This window comes from Oncorhynchus keta, chromosome 17, assembly GCF_023373465.1.
Source record: "Oncorhynchus keta strain PuntledgeMale-10-30-2019 chromosome 17, Oket_V2, whole genome shotgun sequence".
Lineage (NCBI taxonomy): Eukaryota > Metazoa > Chordata > Actinopteri > Salmoniformes > Salmonidae > Oncorhynchus > Oncorhynchus keta.
Window position 1 is genome coordinate 11,760,373 of NC_068437.1, and position 19,797 is coordinate 11,780,169.

The window sequence follows — 19,797 nt, forward strand, 5'->3', positions numbered from 1 at the left end:
ACTGTAGCTGTAGATAAGTATTTGTACAGAGTAAAGGCATTCCTTTATGAACAGCTATGGCTGAAGGTGATTTTTAAAATTTAAGACTCTGGTGACTTCTGAGCTAAAGCCATCAGGGGATGTATGTATGGTATAGTGAGGAATCATGTCATGGCGCCCATGGAAAGTCCTACATATTCAACTGGATTTTCTGAGAGAGACCAGAACTATTAGCTAGACAGGCCCCTCCAGTTTACTTGGTGGTGGAACACAATCAAAAATTGTCACATTTCCATCAGCTTCTCAGAACCATTCGATCTTGGACCTCCATCTAGGAACTCTGTGCTCTAAGAAGAGAGACCTCACTATGCACCAGTCCAGCTAGGAACGCCAGGCACCTCAGAAAGGCTGATGCGATTTCAGAACGCTCACAGCGAAATCTACATTCCGACAGTCTCTCACTAGTATTAGATAGCTCCACAGCCCTCCACTTTACAAAACAGACAGAGGGGGAGAGACAGAGCGAGAGGGAGAGAGAGAGCGCGAGAGAGAAGGAAGACTACAAAATGGAAAGTCGGGGGTAACCGAGCGCAGCCCTGCGGTCAGAAAGCTCTGCTGCTATCAAGACATGGGTCTGTATAATGGGATGTGAGACTTCTGATAAATAACCCAATGGTAGGCCAGAGCACTGATGAATAACCCAATGGTAGGCCAGAGCACTGATGAATAAACCAATGGTAGGCCAGAGCACTGATGAATAAACCAATGGTAGGCCAGAGCACTGATGAATAAACCAATGGTAGGCCAGAGCACTGATAAATAACCCAATGGTAGGCCAGAGCACTGATGAATAAACCAATGGTAGGCCAGAGCACTGATGAATAAACTAATGGTGGGGGGGTGACTTACGTGTTACAGGCGGTCATGGCTTGACAGGTGTCCCCTGTGCAGAACTCGGAGATGGTGCTGTACTGCAGATTTATAAGATTGAAGAAGGTCGTAGCTGAAGGGAGAGAAGAGGAATATTATAATGTATAATATCATTATCACACTCCACAATGAGCCTGCTCCAGATCTAGCCTTGGTTAAGTAGCCGACACGCAACAAATTCATTCAAATAGAGCCCCCACTATGTTCATCTGTACAGACAACATTTCCATCAGTACCGTACATGTTCAGCCCCAGGTATTAAGTAGACAGACACAGACCGACAGACAGACACAGACCGACAGACAGACCGACAGACAGACACAGACCGACACAGACACCGGATTTTGGAGGTGCTGTTGGCTCCATTCATGACCAGCATTTTAGCCCCAAGGTAACATCTTCGTACGTTTCTCATGCTTCCTCTTCGCCACGTTCATTTGTAGCCAATCTTACGTAGCATAGAACTATACGGACAGGGGTCGGGCCTTGTTGCGCAGCTCCCTCATTTCACGTAAAAAACGAAAGACAAAAAAAAGGGAGGGGGGCTCTTTGCATCTCCCTCTGGGAGCACCTGACAGGTTGCTCAGTCTCCAAAACAAGCCCTGAGAGAAACAAAATAACCCCTGTGAAGTCCCCCACATGCAACTCCTGACGAAACAACCCACAACCGAGAACGCAGGGTGTTACAGGGCTTCACAAACCCATAGAGACGATGCCTAAACTATCAATATATAGTTTATTGTATAGTGGAGAAGGCAATGTATAGTCTGGGTGGAATATTCTGCTGTCTCAACCTGCAGGGCATTACAGGGGTTCAGACACGTCCGGAGGAAACGTCTAAGACGGAGATGCCTGGAACCCCAGAGTTAACATTGTTCTTATCGAGCCATTGTATGTGGGAAATTTCTTTTTTTCCCCATTTTAATGTGAAAAATCGGAGTATGTCAAACTAAAACCGATGATTTCAAAGTTAAACAAACCCTATAACTCTTTGTACAAGGACTATAGAGAAGAATTTCCACAGAACATTTGACAAAAACTACATTGCATCTGAACTGTTCTTCGAGTCAAAGTTTGGTAACAGAATCGAGGCCCAAACAGCACAAACCGTCTCATACCATAACCTGTTCTGCACCGTTCTTCCAAGTAAATGTGTTCTTTTATTGTAAAAGTTTCAGTGGAAATCGCTAAGTAGTCATTGTGCATATAGTTATATGGTTTGTTTAAAATCATTGTTTTTTTTGTTTGACATACATTTTAAAGTACAAAATCGGTCTGTCACTGTTACCTTGGAATTGCCCATAACGTAAAAAGCTGCACCTGGAGATAAATGTCTAAAGGATTTAGCTGCAGTGCAGTGCCTTTACTGAACTCACGTTCAAAGAGAAGACGCACTCTGGTACGGCAGAAATCCAGATGCCTGAATACTGGAGGAAACCTTCAAGTAAATCTGTCAAGTGTTTCGCTTCTCTGAAAACTATGTTGCCGTTTCTGGAAAGATGAGAGGGAGGCTCAACACGACCCCCCCAAAATATGTTCTCTCAGCGGGTACGCTGCCGACTCACTGTTGCTGGCGAGCCATTCGTTGAGGTCTATCTCCCTGGGCAGCATCACCAGCTCTTTCAGGTCGAAGTCGACCACCCGTACTTTCGTGAACTCCGCCTCCAGATACTGCTTCTTCTCTTCCGCTGGCGGCTTCTTCCCATTGGGCTTTGTCTTAGACTTCCTGTAGGGGACAGGAAGAGAAGGGGGGGGGGGCAGGTTAGAGCGAGGCACAGAGACAGTCACAGACGACATTTTAACTCAGTTTGGCAAATTAAAAAAGGTTGTTTCGTACGCATCAAATTCACTTCAACGGAAAGTGGAACTGAGCCGTATCACCCTGGCCTGAGGGTGTTATGTGAATCGCCTTTAGCAGACAACCTTGTGTTTCACACTCGCACACAGGTCGGTGCCAGGGTCGCCGTGTCTCTCCCGCCGTGGGGTTTTGAGCCCGCTAAAAAAAAAGGACCGTGCACCCAGCATCTGTACAGAGAGAATTCTGTTCCTGTGCCTGACCCAGGGCATGACCCCTGGCCTCCAGTAAGGGCCAGTTACCACACAGCTGGCCCGCCCGCAGCGCCTTGTACTTCCAGCGCTACTTTTAGCACAAGTCTGTCATATCACACCATCACTACACTTCCAGGGCCGTAACTCTCCGCCTTCCCTCGCCCAAACAGCTAGTCCACTGATCTAGGGGTTAAAGGTTGAATGAGTTGAGTGGTTGAATGAGTTGAGTGAGACTAGCCTATTTCAGACAAAAGCAGGGCCTGGGGACACCGCAGACCTGGCTCGATTTAAGCAACAACGATTACGGCACTATTTTCTTGGGGATTTCACAGAGCTTTAACCTCGACTGAGTTTCAGCGGCCCACTTTAGAAGGCGACCGGCGTTCTAACGGCTCAATTCCTCGCTCCCTCCTTTTTAATCATCTACCTCCCTCCACATCTTCATTTCATTCCCTCCCTCACTCTCCCTCTCTCTTCGGGCTGTCTTATTACAGTGTTTGGGTTTGTTTGAGGACAGGGGAGTTCCACTTTACTCCCTGAATTTATTGTGCCCCTGTTGACCCTCGTTTAAACTACCCCACCCCCCTCCTTCCCCCAGCTCTCTCCACACCCTCTGTTTAAACACAATGTGCCCACCCTCCGTGTGCTCTTGGCTCTAGCCTTTCCTTCCCACACCCAGATCCTGATTCCCGGACAACTGACACCAGTCCAGAATCAGGAGAGAGAGAAAAAAATAAAAATTAGAGCGGCCATAAAACACTCCAGTCTTTTCAGCGGGAGCCGTGCAGAGGGAAGCCAACGATCAAGACGACTGCTAGTTTGCTTTCCAAAGAGGGAGAAAACAGAGGCTGCCCACAGGCCTAATCAAGTACTTTCAGAAAGAGAAAGAAAGACTGAGAAAAAAAAGTGTGGACATTACTCCCTCACATATCCATGGAAATGACTAAAACAGATTTACAAAACATGACAGACCTCTGTGAGACCAGGGGCTTCTTGGGACTGAGGAACACTGCTCAAAAAACCTTAACTTTTTAGTCCCCCAAAGCATAACTCTAGCTTTTCCCTTCCACACACAGACATGCATTTAAAAATAAAAATAAAAATTAAGACAGAGGAAAGTACCGTACCTACTATGTCTATAAACGTTCACTGACAACTTCTCCTGTTTGAGGACATTTAAGACCACCCTCCACTGTCTGACTTGTGTCATGAGGACTAGATGGCTGTAGATCTGGAAGGTGAAAAGACACACGGACCTCAGCAGACCGGGCTGGTCTCTGGTCAGCGTTACTACTGGAACAGGATGGCGTGTCCAGCTGGTCATGCAACGAGAGGGAGGGGAGCTACAGCAAGCTGCAAGACTTCCAGAGAGGAGGGGAGCGATAGACAAAAAGGGGGATAGAAGATGGAAACTAAAGGTCCGACAGAGCCAACAGCTGTGAGATCCAGTCAGTCAGTCAGCCAGCCAGCCGACGGTTCCAGTTTTGACCTCAACATCACCCTGCATTACAGCCTAACCCCACTTCCTGTTATAGATCAATAGCGCCACGTCTACTCAAGAAAACAGCTCACCTATCATTTAAAATGAGAATGCTTTTGAAACCAGAACTTCCAGGCCACTGCAAGGAACTTAAAATCAGAGCTGAGGTGGTGTTTGGTTATTGAATTAAAAACAGGAATTAGGACCCCTGCACTGGCTCGCTCGGCATTCATCACAGATTTGTGTGTGTTCAGTCTCGTCCGTTTTTTCCCCTCGGGAAATCATCCTGAGACTTCAAACCGCCATGCGTGCAACAACCTTGACAAAAACAGACACAGAAAACACACGGCACACTTGAAGAACCCATTACTGTGGGCTAGAATAGGTACCTAAACGCTATAATTTGAGTCACAGGCTTCAAAGCTCTCCTATAAGCAGTGTCTTCAGACCACCGGCTGGTGAGCGTGACTACATAACTATGCATGCCATAGACTTCCTCCTAGTACCAGGCGGTGTCAACTTCCTGCCCAGAGACGTGCGTCTGGCCCTGGCCTCGGGTCTGGTCTAGCCTGGCCTGGTAAGGAGTAATACAATGCCTTTTATGGCAAAGACTCTGCCTGGGAGAACTTTACCACGAGCTACCAGCCACGGCCTGTGTGTGTGTGAGTGTGTGTCAGGGGAGCGGTGCTGGCAAAAAGGAAGTTTTCTTTATCCTAAAATAAAGTAATGAATCCAGAAAATACCTCAGAGGCATGGTATGGAAAATGACGAAATTAGGGAGGAGAGACAGGAAATGGCTCAGTGAAACTTTTTTTTTTTTTTAAGAACGAGCACAATTGTTTTCTGGGGGGCTTATGGAAGCCGTTGAAAACGTGTGTACTCTGATAATATCCGTAGATGAAGCCTTAACGGCTGGCGATAAGCTGTTTCACATGACAGAACATGTACCTGACAAGCATGGATCACATACACTTATCTCTACTACCCCCCCCCCCATAAGGAGCAGTGAGACAAGAAAAGAGAGCGGGGGAACGTAGGTAAGGTAAGATGGGAAGAGCGAGAGAGAGAGAGAGAGAGAAATGTACAAATGTATAATAGTGGAGAAAGGAAACAGGGTGAGAAAGATGAGATAAGATCAGAGAACAGGTAGAGGGCACAGAAAGATGAAGAGAAAGGGCAGAGCCAGATGAAAGAGGTTGGAGAGGGGAGTGCAGGGCCTGAGGCGCTTGACTGGACGGGTGAGCGGGGGGATAGGAGAGACAGGTCTACATTAAAATAAGTAAAGAAGGAAAAGGGTCAGAGAAAGAATAAATGAGGGATAAAATATGTCAAATATGACATTCTCTCGCCTCAGAGAACTTGTGTGGATCGTTTTGTTTCTGGAGTGGACCATCCAGTGCCTGTGAGCACCACTCTTCAAGTGGAGAAAGTCCATATAGACTATCTACAATCCAAACGGTGTTGTTCACAGAGGTTTTCAGAGTGCCAACCACGTCGGTGAAGTGAGCGCAGTTCCCCAATCCTCCTTATCGGGAGTCAACTCGCTTGGCCTAGAAGAAATCAGTTGTGTGACGACTGAACGCTGTACAGTCAGCGTTCAGGACTACAATAGGAGCCCGCTAAGGAGAGGCGGCCTTCGGCAGGTACAACACGAGACAGGCTTGTTACTGTTCCACCCCAAACAGTCTGCTTCCAATTAATAACCTCACGTTACACAAATATGCAGAGGAATTAGCCCGAAAGGCCTTCGACTAAAAGTGCTACCAAAAAAAGGCTGTATGCATTACGCTAACAGTGGTTTATTTTCTAAGCAACCTTTGAGACGAACCACTTGGCGACTTTGTACGCATCTAACACTAGGCCTGTGCTTTTCATTTATTTATTTTACCTTTATTTGACTAGGCAGGTCAGTTCTAAACAAATTCTTATTTTCAATGACGGCCTATGAACATTGGGTTAACTGCATGTTCAGGGGCAAAACGACAGATTTGTACCTTGTCAGCTTGGGGATTCGAACTTGCAACCTTTCGGTTATTAGTCCAACGCTCAAACCACTAGGCTACCTGCCGCCCCCATGCTTAGTTATCACCTCAACGGGGAAAACGGGTTAATTCCACCTACACTGACGCACATACTGCTACTTTAAAAGGCTTGGAAGCTAAAACAGCTCTGGTTTTTAATAGCGCATTTACAGCATTATCGCTAACTGTAGCCATGTATTGACTTTCCCCCCTCAGCCAGAAGAGCCTGCCTGCCGAGCGCAACAACTCTTGCTTAAAATTGGCCCGGTGAACTGTGGAGGCATCTAATGATTTGCAGATGGAAGTGGTTAATGCAATCTGTGACAGGGAACAGCTTTCAGCATCTATCCAACGCAGTTACCGTAAACAAGATGGCTTCTAGCACACACGCGAGCGCAGATCTACACTCCCCACAAGCTTAAACAGAAGGAATTAACACATGGACCCCACAATGATTTGGGGAGAAGAATGTGTATTAATAAAGTTGAGCCAGACAGCGTGAGCAGTCGTCCCCCGGTTTTCTCTGAAGGGTAGTTATGATGGATTTTCGAAGCACCGGCTGACCATGCTTCCTGTATCTCTGGTATGTTGGGGGGGCTAGCTTCACACCAGAGAAACATGCTATCCTCACCACCTGGTTTTCATTCGATGATGTAATACCAGCCGAACAGTGGTGGAGGAAAACCACCCTACAGTGTCTACAGTGTCTACATGTAGGGTAGAGACAAGACGACAACAGATAAAGAACAGATGTCTGGATGATGTTCTTGTACTTTGTTGACCAACAAAAAAATATATATCTGAAACCACAGCCCTAGAAACAAACCAAACAAGTCAGTCAGAGGCCAAAAAGAAAAAAATTAATTTTGTTGAAATATAATTTGATCTGAGAAATTAAGCAAATTGATTGCACCCAAATGTTTAGTTATAGGATTGAGGTAATAGTCAACAAATATACTACCAACATTGGATTTGGACCAAACTTCTTCCTACCAATGAGTAAGACATCCCAAACATGGTCTCAAGCCACCCATGGACCCCCCCCAACACCAACCGCCAGTATACAGAATCAGTTCTATGTTTGACAAGTAGAAAGTGTAAAGTATTCCCTGTGAAGAATCTGGTGTCCAGAGTGGCCAGACGGAAGCCACGCCTCAGTAAAAAGGCACACGACAGCCCGCTTGGAGTTTGCCAAAAGGCACACGACAGCCCGCTTGGAGTTTGCCAAAAGGCACATGACAGCCCGCTTGGAGTTTGCCAAAAGGCACATGACAGCCCGCTTGGAGTTTGCCAAAAGGCACATGACAGCCTGCTTGGAGTTTGCCAAAAGGCACCTAAAAGGACTGACCATGAGAAACCAGATTCCTCTGGTCTGATGAAACCAAGATTGAACTCTTTGGCCTGAATGCCAAGCGTCACATCTGAAGGAAACCAGGCACCGCTCAAGACCTGGCCAGGGTTTGAATACTTATGTAAATGTGAGGTTTATATTTTTTATACATTTGCACACTTTATGGAGTATTGTGTTCAGATTGAAAAACCCCCCAGATTTAATCTGATTTAGATCAAGGCTGTAACATAAAATGTGGGGAAAGTCTGTATACTTTCCAAACACTGTATGGAAAAATACACTTTTTACATTTCCACCAGTCGACTGGTCGAAAGAACAAACAACTCTCGGTCGACTAAGATTTATTAATTTTTTTCCCGGGGACAGCCCTAGATCTATTTCAGGCATCTAAATTGAGTATACTTCTCAAATGGTTATTTTCCCCTGAAAACCACAGAGGAGCAGGCCGAGCAAACCAAGCCACGGCCATAAAGAGAGAGGAGTAAGGGCAGGAATCTCCACACATGTCATACTCAGCTAAACTAGGTAGAAATGTGCAACAATGGCAGTCTTCTCCGATTTTTTCTTTCTCCGATTTCTTCTACTTTTAGAAGTCAAAGCCAAACTGCCCTGAGGCCTGTTTTATAGTCTTCTTTTGCCATGCAAATTCTGCTAAGTCTGTTTTTCGTAACCTAGTTGAATGTACGTTTTCATGCCATGTTTCCTACAATCACATAAATGTCCCTTCATGGCATACAGGATCACTTGACAGAACCCAATGTGTTGGAGGCTGGGGGTCCCATCCAGCCCGTGACTGTGCGCTGCAATAGGGCTAAACCCCATTCAGAGCCCCAATGCCCCGCTGAGCCCACAAAGAGCCCCCGCTGAAACTATAATGTAAGGGCATCAACATCACAACAGACGTGTGTGAGGGGGAGAACAGCTTACAAGCTTCACGCCGTTGATCTAGGTGTTTGACTGCATGTGAGGAGTGGGATTTTTGGAGTAGCAGACACCTTTTGGAAACACGATAGCCTCGCTGGTCCCACTCCCATTCACAAGGGAGCAATATCAATAGCTTTTTTTTGTCTTTGTTTTTGTGAAATCAAGGAAGAGTCGCCTTCCCTTGCTTGTAGAAGCTAGCTGGCAGCCTGGCTAAAAACATAGCAAGCTAGCCTTGTTAGCTTCCCACATCTCTATGTGAAATAATCAAATGTATAATAAAAGAATATGCCCTGACAAATACTCTTATACTTGGAGTTCAATATACTGCTTGTGTATTCATTCCCATATGAGCTAAAAATAGAACATTATGTTTTGGTCACGGAGAGAGAGAAAAAAAGCACTTGGCTAGCTAGTTGGCTACAGTAGGTTATACCATTTCACAATAGCCTGTAATTACTAGTTATTACTTCTAAACAAAACACATTTTTGGGTGGATTCTTGTTGTTTGGTTTACTATTTGAAGCAGTGGCTGAGGTTATATGTGGTTATCCATGCAAAATAAGCAACTTCGATGAATAGCCTATAGATCAGATCAAAGAACCAAGCAACAACACTGCCCCCACTGCTGTGGAAGGAATAATCTTTCGGGTGGTAAAAAATAAGAAGCATATCGAATGCCGCTCCTTCTGTGATGAAAAATGACATTGGAACACTGAGAATAGCCTATAGATCAGATCAAAGAACCAAGCAACAACACTGCCCCCACTGCTGTGGAAGGAATAATCTTTCGGGTGGTAAAAAATAAGAAGCATATCGAATGCCGCTCCTTCTGTGATGAAAAATGACATTGGAACACTGAGAACTATGCATTCATTGGCTGCGTTCACACAGGCAGACCAATTATGATATTGTTGTTGTCCAATCACAGATCTTTTTCAGAGCTGGGCACCAAAACAATTATAGCAAAAACAAGATCAGAATTGGACTGCCTGTCTAAACGCTGCCATATAGTCTCCCTTCTGTTATTCTTCCTCAAATGGTCACTGAACTGGAAAATCCACTTGACGGTGATAAAAGTTCATTTTTAAAAGGCGGTACGTGTAGGCTACATGCATCAACCGATTGCAATCACTGTGGCATTCAGAATAACTTGTCATTATTACCTGTTAGGTTTGCCATCTGCTACTGTAATGTACAATACATTCTTGTGACTGCTGTACTGTACAATAATTAATTCTTACAGCACGGAATCCTAAAATGATGGGCATTCTTAAACAGATACTTCAGGATTCTGGCAATGAGGCTCTTATCTACTTCCTCAGGTTCAGATGAACTTGTGGACGCCATTTTTATGACTGCGTGCAGTTTGAAGGAAGTTGCCAACTAGTGCCAGCGCAATTAGCATTGCCGTGGGAAAATCCGTCTAACCTCCTTTGTAAATGGACACAGAAACATACAAATTGTATTTATGGGTTCATCAGACTCTGGGGAAGTAAATAAAAGGCCTTATTGCCAAAATCCTGAAGTATCCCAATACTGTACTATTATCTAAGGTTCCATAATTGGGACTGAATGTTTCCAAGCGTTTAGGTGGAGGTAAGAGAAGGGAAACTAACCAGCATGGTCGGTCTGTCAACTCTGTCCCATGAAGGATTAACCTCATTACGTCTCTCAAAGACTTCACAAGGAAAAGCCACACTGACAGGCCCCATGGTTAGGCCAACAAGTTTTAAAGTGTGACTTAACAAGGTAGGCCCCGAATTGTAGCCTTTTGTGTTTAAAAGAGTGTTTCCTGGTAAAAAAATATATATAAATACAAGGTGTCTACTTCCAGCCATGCACATACAGACTGAGACAGTGTTGTCATGGGTTACTTCAATATATTTCCCCACAGTGCTTAGAGTTCTTCATGGGATGATTTCTGAGAGTGGGTCTGTGATTGTTTTTGTTGTTGTTTTATATAGAGAAAGTAGGACCATCAACATATTTCTATCCAAAACACCTCTAAGTAAGCAATGTTTTTGTTTGAATTGGTTCAAACGGAAGTCGGGGCATTAATTATTTACAGTGGTTGAGACGACATATCACATTGCTCTTGTTCAGTCTTGAATGCTGGAAGCCAAACCAAATTCCACCGACTTGTGAATTGCTGTTAACCTGGAACCTGAGAGTCGAAAAGCCTGTAATTGCTGTTTAAGACACAAAGCAATTTCCTTTTTTTTAATTGTGAGCTGTAAAGAACACTGCGACGAGAAAACAGTAGGCCTATGTTTAAATGAATGCAAGTTGCGCCTACTTTGCAGTGAGAAAGTTGACAGAGAATTCGTAAAGAAAAGAATAGGCGCGATGTTCAGTGCCAGACCTTAGGAAACGATATGTTCCTGTATCCAATAGCTGCTGCCACCGCGTCGAACCAAGAACTGATTTAGAGTCTAATGTTGAACGACATGAAAAGGACAGTACTTGGCTAACGTTACATGCTTCTCACATGGGAGCAATGTTGGTCGTCACACACACACACACACTGTTGCTTCTACACCTACCGTATCACGTTAACAGTGAGTCTAGAGCCTACTTCGTTCATATTTGATCCGAAACTGACATTCTAATTGAGAAAAATAAATGTACATCTAAAAACACACCAACAAGCATATTCTGATCATTAGAAACCCGGTATTTTTCTAATTGCAAAGGAGACGCGTCTTCCAAAATGTAGTCTAAACCAAATTGTATTTCCCAAAATCAGCTATTGATTAGATGTTCCTTCTGCTTGAAAGTTCCACTATAAACCAAACACGCTGCTTGTCACGCCGTACCGTCGAACGAGTCGACCGCTGCCTTGCCTCCACATTACAGGAGTAGGGTCTCAACCAGAAAAACGAGACGAAAAGTGAACTCCAAAAACACGGTTATTTTTTTTTACCTTAACACTTTGCCCACCGCCTGAAGGACCATTTTACAACTTAATCCGCCTTTGGAGTTCCTCTGTGAGTGCATATCCGTATTGTCTCCTGAAATGGAACTATAATCTCCGACCATAACTGAATGGGGGGATTTTTTTTCTTCTTTTTTTCCCCAAAAACAACGTCTCTCGCCACACCGTTCCTCTCCCGAGGCTGCAAAATTAAATACTTCAATTTTGACGGTCGGCTAACGTTACGAAAGACCTGAAGAGAAAAACCTATTTGTGGCTCTCGCAAACTGCCCGCCCCCCACATGCAGCCAATCCGGGAAGAGGAGTCCTTGAGGTGCGAAACAGAACCCCCACAACAAGGGAAAAGGGGGGGGACACTTAGTCACTTGACCAACTGAATGAATTTTAACAGAGTTGGGAGCTGCCTTAATGCACATCCACGTCATCGGCGCCCAGGGAAATGAAGCGCGTCACAGCTCATGTGGACGTGGTCCATCTTCTTCCTTGAAGCGTTGTCGCAAAAGTGGCGACAAAAAAAGAGCCAGGTCGTCTGAAGGAGGGTACGCGGTACAGGATTCTGTGCTACAACGGAGCCATAACGGTTACAAATGTAACTCTAGTTAATAATGATCACACTGTGGGATGAATACCCCATCTACTACGAGTTGTAACTTTGTTGTACCATAGTAATAATACCTGTCGTGTTACTTACTTACTACTTTACTTACTGTACTGTAACAACTCTTAAATACCAAAAATATACTGTAAACACAAAGTGGTGTTATCAGTTTAAAACAGAAGTACTCTCATATTCTTCAGCCTGAGGCTATCCCTACTTATGTCCCACCCAGCTGGATAAAAACAACTCCTAAAATTAAAAAAATTGCAAACAATTAAAATGTCCAATTAGATGGCAGCAATGACCTAGAGAGTTGTTGCACAAGGCCTCGAGTCATCTCACCAGACAGGTCAGCCGCATTGGGAGGCCTGACGACAGCAGAACGCGGTTGGTTCACGACAGGGTACATGTTGAGACGGCGAGGCCACATTCTTGTGGTTGACTTCAAACCTCACTATGAGATGAGAGATGAGCAGTAGATGGCCATGTAGCGACTTGACTTTGGCACAACAGGACTGACAGTGTACCGGTAAGGTAAATCAGCTCGGAAAAGCCTCCAATTAAGAACGAGTGTCAAGGCTGAGGCGGCGGCTGAGTTCCCGGCGCAAGTCTGATGTCGGGTTGAATAGGGGCATTACACCATCTGGATTTGACATCGATCCTCAACATTGAGAGTACAAAGCAATCTTGAAATAGACCTACTATAGACGGCCTTATGACGGCGAAAGAAAGTGAAGACAGACAAAGGAAAAGAAAGTCTCAGGCTACGTCAAAGGATCGTGGATTTAAAAAAAGGCATTATACATCTATCTTTCTCCCCACTATCCCCAGACACTTCTTTCCCCATCTTTCACTCTCCCCCTCCATTTTTCTCTCTTCTGACCCCTTTTCTGACCAAGGCTGGTATCCCTAAAGCCTCCGAGTGGTGATCTGGGATCAAGTACACACCCCCCGTCAATATAATGTAATTCATTATGATATAAAAGACAAACTGACCCTAGATCAGCACTCCTACTCAGAGATACTTTATAAATATGGGCGCAGGTTTCTCTCCTTGCCCCCCCTTCTCTCCGGCTGGACCAGTGGGCTTGCAGCTGCAGATGTGAGACATACCAGCGGACTGCTGTAGCATGGACACTCACAAAGACACACTAATCTGGGGGGAAGGGGGGGCTGGAGCTCAGCTCTCTCCTAGTGTGTGTGTGTGTGTATATATATATATATATATATATATATATATATATATATATATCACAGACAGTCAGTGTGTAAGGGTCTGAGTATGTCAGGGTCAATCAGTGTGTTTAAAAGGTCATTACATGTTTGTGTGCGAGAGAGAGACCCTGCTTGTTTGTGTGCTGGATGTGAACCCCTATCACGTATATCTTACAAGTATCAGAGTGGGGTGGTCTGATAAGGGCCATGTACAGGTCCATCTGCACGCTCTGCCAGCATGGCTCCTTCTTGGGAGACATGTCTGGCCCCAGCACAGAGCTCACTGGGGGGGGGTTAGGGTCATCACTCTGAATGGCTGCTGCGGTGAGGAGAGAGAGGGGCCAGAACAGGCCAGAGCCTTTTCTCGGGAGCTATTTATAACCTCAGCCTGCCTCTGCCTAGTCTATACTGGCCAGAGTGAAGGGGGGGAGAGAATGAAAGAGGTGCTGAGGACAGAAAGGGCCATGGGTGAACAGTTCTAAACAGCTTTGGGCCCTACCTGAGGTGGTGACCACTGAAGTGAAAAACAGTGTCATGGGAAGAAAAAAAAGAGAAGAAAAAAAAAGTTTCCATCCATTTGCTTACAGCTATTACATCAGCAGTTACCTAAAATAGAAGGCAGCCATTCAAGACCACTGGGCCATAGCCAGAGCCTCTGCATTCAGAATGAACGCCATTGAAGACCGAGGGCTCAATCAGGCTTCAAGGTCAAAGACAACTTAATGAAGTACTGTTCCTGGAGTTAAAAAGCAATTCAGTTGCTGGAAAGTACTAATCCATTATTGTTCATGAGCTGATTTGGGTCTAAATTAGGCTGATAACTACAACTAATGAATTGCTGTCGTTTCTGGAGTTCCAAAAAAAGTTGGCTAATGTAGTTGGCAACCGTCTCCTACGTGACCCAACATAGGGGTTTTTATTTCTACCTGGAAAGCCCCTGACTACAGACCTAGCCTACAAGTTGGAATCGTTCACACAAACAAACACCATTCTCATGTAGCCTAAGATTTGACTAGGGTGGAAACTGCGGTCAGGCACATTCTTTGTGTACCGGACAGAGAGAAGACTGATTCTTAGCTACTGCTGACGTCACCAATGGCAGCTCCTTCCGAGACCAGACATGGCACCACTCACCGTGCCACCTGGTTTAACCGTACCACACACACACACACACACACACACACACACACACACACACACACACACACACACACACACACACACACACACACACACACACACACACACACACACACACACACACACACACACACACACACCATAAACCATTAACTCACGCTCTGGAAATTCTCATGCTCTCTCGCCATTCCATGGAAGAAGAGCGCACACCTAGGACATCGGACATAAACCATATTCTGAGGAACAAACGTGATCTCACGTCACTAGATTACATGTAAACCAACCTCAGTAAAGTAAGTCAAACAAAAAGGTCCTCTTCCCCAATGTTATCTAACACGACATGACACACACAGCGCGAATCACAATCTGTCGAACAAGCACGCAGCTAGCTAGCCCATCACACTAAACAGACGTGATCTGGCTCATATCCCCTTTCTAGCAAACGGACGTTATTTTCCTCTTGAATTGCTCAGTGGCGAACTATGAGTAAACTATGAGAGTCATGACACTTAAGGACAGCAGCAGGGGGGTCTCTGACCAAGTATCAGCGGATAGGGAGGGGGGACGACGACGACGACAACTTCTAGCCTACTTAGACTATCACAGACAGCTTCAAAGCATCCCTGGAAACCACAGTGTCTGCTTTGAGGGCCAGATTCAATAAGAACACACGTTGCTCATTAAACTTACAACGGAGGGAGAACAAAGGAGTTGCGTAAGAAGGTTGCTGGAAACACTGACGTCAACAGCCAGGACTTATGACTGGCTGCTCCTGGAATGACGGTGAGGTAAAGTCAAACTGGTGGCTGATGCTCAATCAACCATCTATAATCACCATCATCCAACTCGAGAGAGAGAACGCAAGCAAAAACAAAAAAACAGCGGTATGGAAAAATGACAGAGTTTCATGTTATTTATATATTTAAGCCTACGACAGGGACCAGAAAAGGGTGTGGTGGTAACGAGAATGCCGGTGAAGGAAAAAAATAATAATAAAAAATGACGATTCACTCCGCCACAATGAAGGACACGACAATCACAGCCACTCGGAATAGAACGAAAAACGATCGTGAGAAAATGTGACGAAGCCAACGTCAAAAAGTGAACCGAAACTTGACTAGTCAATTAGTAGGCTGTAAAATAACTTGGAGAAAACATTTTGAATTGGGGTTCATGTTAACAAAAAAGGTGTTTTCCAATCTCCACCCAAAACGTGCGTATTTGACATCAAAACTAACAGCTAGTACCCTTGTCCCCTTGAATAAAATTGGCCGAGCTGGCTGGTCCCCTGCTCAGCGGACAGACATTCCACCATTTTAAGACAAAGAAAACACAGATTCTTCACAGCAAAACAATGTATCACAGCAGCAGCAGACGGGCATCGGGCCTGGCAACAGCTCAGTCCCACCCCATGATATAGCCAATGGCACTGTAGAATTACCTTGAATGACTGGTGAAGTGACCAATGGAATGGCAGAATTTGGGCACCCCCCCCACACTACAGTGGAGTTGGGTGACTCTCTGGTCTTTGCGTGTGTAGTGTGTGAGAGTGTGCAGTACACAGTGTGTTTAAGTAAGGACTTAGCCAGTGAAAACAGTGCAGGCTGAGGGTCTTAATATCTGTGGGAGTTCCTATAGGCCCAGGATCTACTCAAACACTGAACCCTGTGACCTGCCAGGGAAATGCAATCCAGTAGGTGCCAGTGTGTGTATGTAACAGTATTTATTATCTTTGTGTGTGTGTGTGTGTGTGTGTGTGTGTGTGTGTGTGTGTGTGTGTGTGTGTGTGTGTGTGTGTGTGTGTGTGTGTGTGTACAAAAGGCAAATCCGGACAACAGAAGTAACAAGTACATGGTAGACCTACCAATGACTCAGTAATTTTACTGATATCAACTTAGTTCATAAACAAAGTGATTCAAGCTTGTAATTCTGCTACCAAATTGGTAACAGAACTATCGTACCGGAATTACTGTGCCATAACGGCCTGCTGACTGTCCTCTTTTCCACTGACATACTGTTCTGTTCAGATCATAGTGTCTCATGTTACTGTCCTCTCTTCGACTGACTTATGTTCAGCTCATAGTGTCTCATGTTACTGTCCTCCCTTCCACTGACTTATGTTCAGCTCATAGTGTCTCCTGTTACTGTCCTCTCTTCGACTGACTTATGTTCAGATCATAGTGTCTCCTGTTACTGTCCTCTCTTCCACTGACTGTTATGTTCAGCTCATAGTGTCTCCTGTTACTGTCCTCTCTTCCACTGACTTATGTTCAGCTCATAGTGTCTCCTGTTACTGTCCTCCCTTCCACTGACTTATGTTCAGCTCATAGTGTCTCCTGTTACTGTCCTCTCTTCCACTGACTTATGTTCAGCTCATAGTGTCTCCTGTTACTGTCCTCTCTTCCACTGACTTATGTTCAGCTCATAGTGTCTCCTGTTACTGTCCTCCCTTCGACTGACTGTTATGTTCAGCTCATAGTGTCTCCTGTTACTGTCCTCTCTTCGACTGACTGTTATGTTCAGCTCATAGTGTCTCCTGTTACTGTCCTCCCTTCCACTGACTTATGTTCAGCTCATAGTGTCTCCTGTTACTGTCCTCCCTTCGACTGACTGTTATGTTCAGCTCATAGTGTCTCCTGTTACTGTCCTCTCTTCCACTGACTTATGTTCAGCTCATAGTGTCTCCTGTTACTGTCCTCTCTTCCACTGACTGTTATGTTCAGCTCATAGTGTCTCCTGTTACTGTCCTCTCTTCGACTGACTGTTATGTTCAGCTCATAGTGTCTCCTGTTACTGTCCTCTCTTCCACTGACTGTTATGTTCAGCTCATAGTGTCTCCTGTTACTGTCCTCTCTTCGACTGACTGTTATGTTCAGCTCATAGTGTCTCCTGTTACTGTCCTCTCTTCCACTGACTTATGTTCAGCTCATAGTGTCTCCTGTTACTGTCCTCTCTTCGACTGACTGTTATGTTCAGCTCATAGTGTCTCCTGTTACTGTCCTCTCTTCGACTGACTGTTATGTTCAGCTCATAGTGTCTCCTGTTACTGTCCTCTCTTCGACTGACTGTTATGTTCAGCTCATAGTGTCTCCTGTTACTGTCCTCTCTTCGACTGACTTATGTTCAGCTCATAGTGTCTCCTGCTACTATCCACTCTTCCACTGACTTATGTTCAGCTCATAGTGTCTCCTGTTACTGTCCTCTCTTCCACTGACTGTTATGTTCAGCTCATAGTGTCTCCTGTTACTGTCCTCTCTTCCACTGACATACTGTCCTGTTCAGCTCAGTGTCTCCTGTTACTGTCCTCTCTTCCACTGACTTATGTTCAGCTCATAGTGTCTCCTGTTACTGTCCTCTCTTCCACTGACTTATGTTCAGCTCATAGTGTCTCCTGTTACTGTCCTCTCTTCCACTGACATACTGTCCTGTTCAGCTCAGTGTCTCCTGTTACTGTCCTCTCTTCCACTGACATACTGTCCTGTTCAGCTCAGTGTCTCCTGTTACTGTCCTCTCTTCGACTGACATACTGTCCTGTTCAGCTCATAGTGTCTCAAGTTACTGTCACTTTTCTGTATTGTATTGAATTGGACTGGACCGTACTGAGTCCTGAATTGTACTGTGCTCGACTCACGGTATGGTACCATTCTATCCAAACAGACGTCTATGATAGGTACAGATCTAGTCCAGTCCACCTGTGGACGGTAACATCAAGGCCAGGGTGGGCTGACCAAATTTCAACTACCACCCCCCTCCAGTTAATGTTACCTCTCCCAGCTCTTACTGACACCTACCCATGAGCCCTCTCTTTCCATTTACTGTAACCAGCATCCGTACTAGAGGTCGCCCGATTATGATTTTTCAACGCCGATAGCGACTATTGGAGGGCCAAAACAAGCCGATACCGATTAATCAGCCGATTTTTAAAAATGTATTTGTAAAAATGACAATTAATACAATACTGAATGAACACTTATTTTAACTTAATATAATACATCAATAAAATCAATGTAGCCTCAAGTAAATAATGAAACATGTTCAATTTGGTTTAAATAATGCAAAAACAAAGCGTTGGAGAAGTAAAAGTGCAATATGTGCTATGTAAGAAAGCTAACGTTTCAGTTCCTTGCTCAGAACATGAGAACATATGAAAGCTGGTGGTTCCTTTTAACATGAGTCTTCAATATTCCCAGGTAAGAAGTTTTAGGTTGTAGTTATTATAGGAATTATAGGACTATTTCCCTCTATACCATTTCATTAACCTTGGACTATTGGATGTTCTTATAGGCAATTTAGTATTGCCAGTGTAACAGTATAGCTTCCGTCCCTCTCCTCGCTCCTCCCTGGACTCGAACCAGCAACACAACGACAATTGGCGCACACTAACTAGCTAGCCATTTCACTTCGGTTACACAAGCCTCATCTCAGGAGTTGATAGGCTTGAAGTTATAAACAGCGCAATGACCCACAACGAAGAGCTGCTGGCAAAACGCACGAAAGTGCTGTTTGAATGAATGTTTACGCGCCTGCTTCTGCCTACCACAGTTCAGTCAGATACAAGTATCTAAGTATGCGTGTATGCTCAGTCAGATTATATGCAATGCAGTTAACACTCAATAATATCTAGTAATATCAACCATGTGTAGTTAACTAGTGGTTATGATTGATTGTTTTTTATAAGATAAGTTTAATGCTAGCTAGCAACTTACCTTGACTTACTGCATTCGCGTAACAGGCAGTCTCCTTGGAGTGCAGCGAGAGAGAGGCAGGTCGTTATTGCGTTGGACTCGTTAACTGTAAGGTTGCAAGATTGGATCGCCCGAGCAGACGAGGTGAAAATCTGTCGTTCTGCCCCTGAACGAGGCAGTTAACCCACAGTTCCTAGACCGTCATTGAAAATAAGAATGTGTTCTTAACTGACTTGCCTAGTTAAATAAAAGGTATTTAAAAACATATATATTTTTTTTAAATCGGCGCACAAAAATACTGATTTCTGATTGTTATGAAAACTCGAAATCGGCCCTAATTAATCGGCCATTCCGATTAATCGGTCGACCTCTAATCCGTACCCACTGAGCAATGCTCGCTCACGCTCCTCTTATTGGTGGACAGCACATTTTGCAGGCTTAAAGCTCATTTACTGCCATTCTACAAAATGTTGTCATAGGGCGCAGATAA

At 44.7% G+C, this 19,797-nt stretch overlaps 1 protein-coding gene across 7 annotated transcripts in view; it reads right to left on the reverse strand.

Annotated features, from left to right (window-relative positions):
* The window catches only part of mob2a (MOB kinase activator 2a), an 88,701-nt gene that overhangs the window by 6,371 nt on the left and 62,533 nt on the right, over positions 1–19,797 (reverse strand). For 4 of the 7 annotated variants that reach the window (XM_035790675.2, XM_035790673.2, XM_035790670.2 and 1 more), the window contains exons 2-3: positions 2,475–2,635; positions 889–982 (exon numbers count right to left, since the gene is read on the reverse strand). In XM_035790675.2, the coding sequence (XP_035646568.1) occupies positions 889–982; positions 2,475–2,635 (255 nt within the window). Of the gene's footprint in view, positions 1–888; positions 983–2,474; positions 2,636–4,085; positions 4,414–11,277; positions 11,334–11,657; positions 11,923–19,797 lie in introns of those variants that run through there. The other 3 variants (XM_035790671.2, XM_035790672.2, XM_035790669.2) reach the window with 3 other exon arrangements.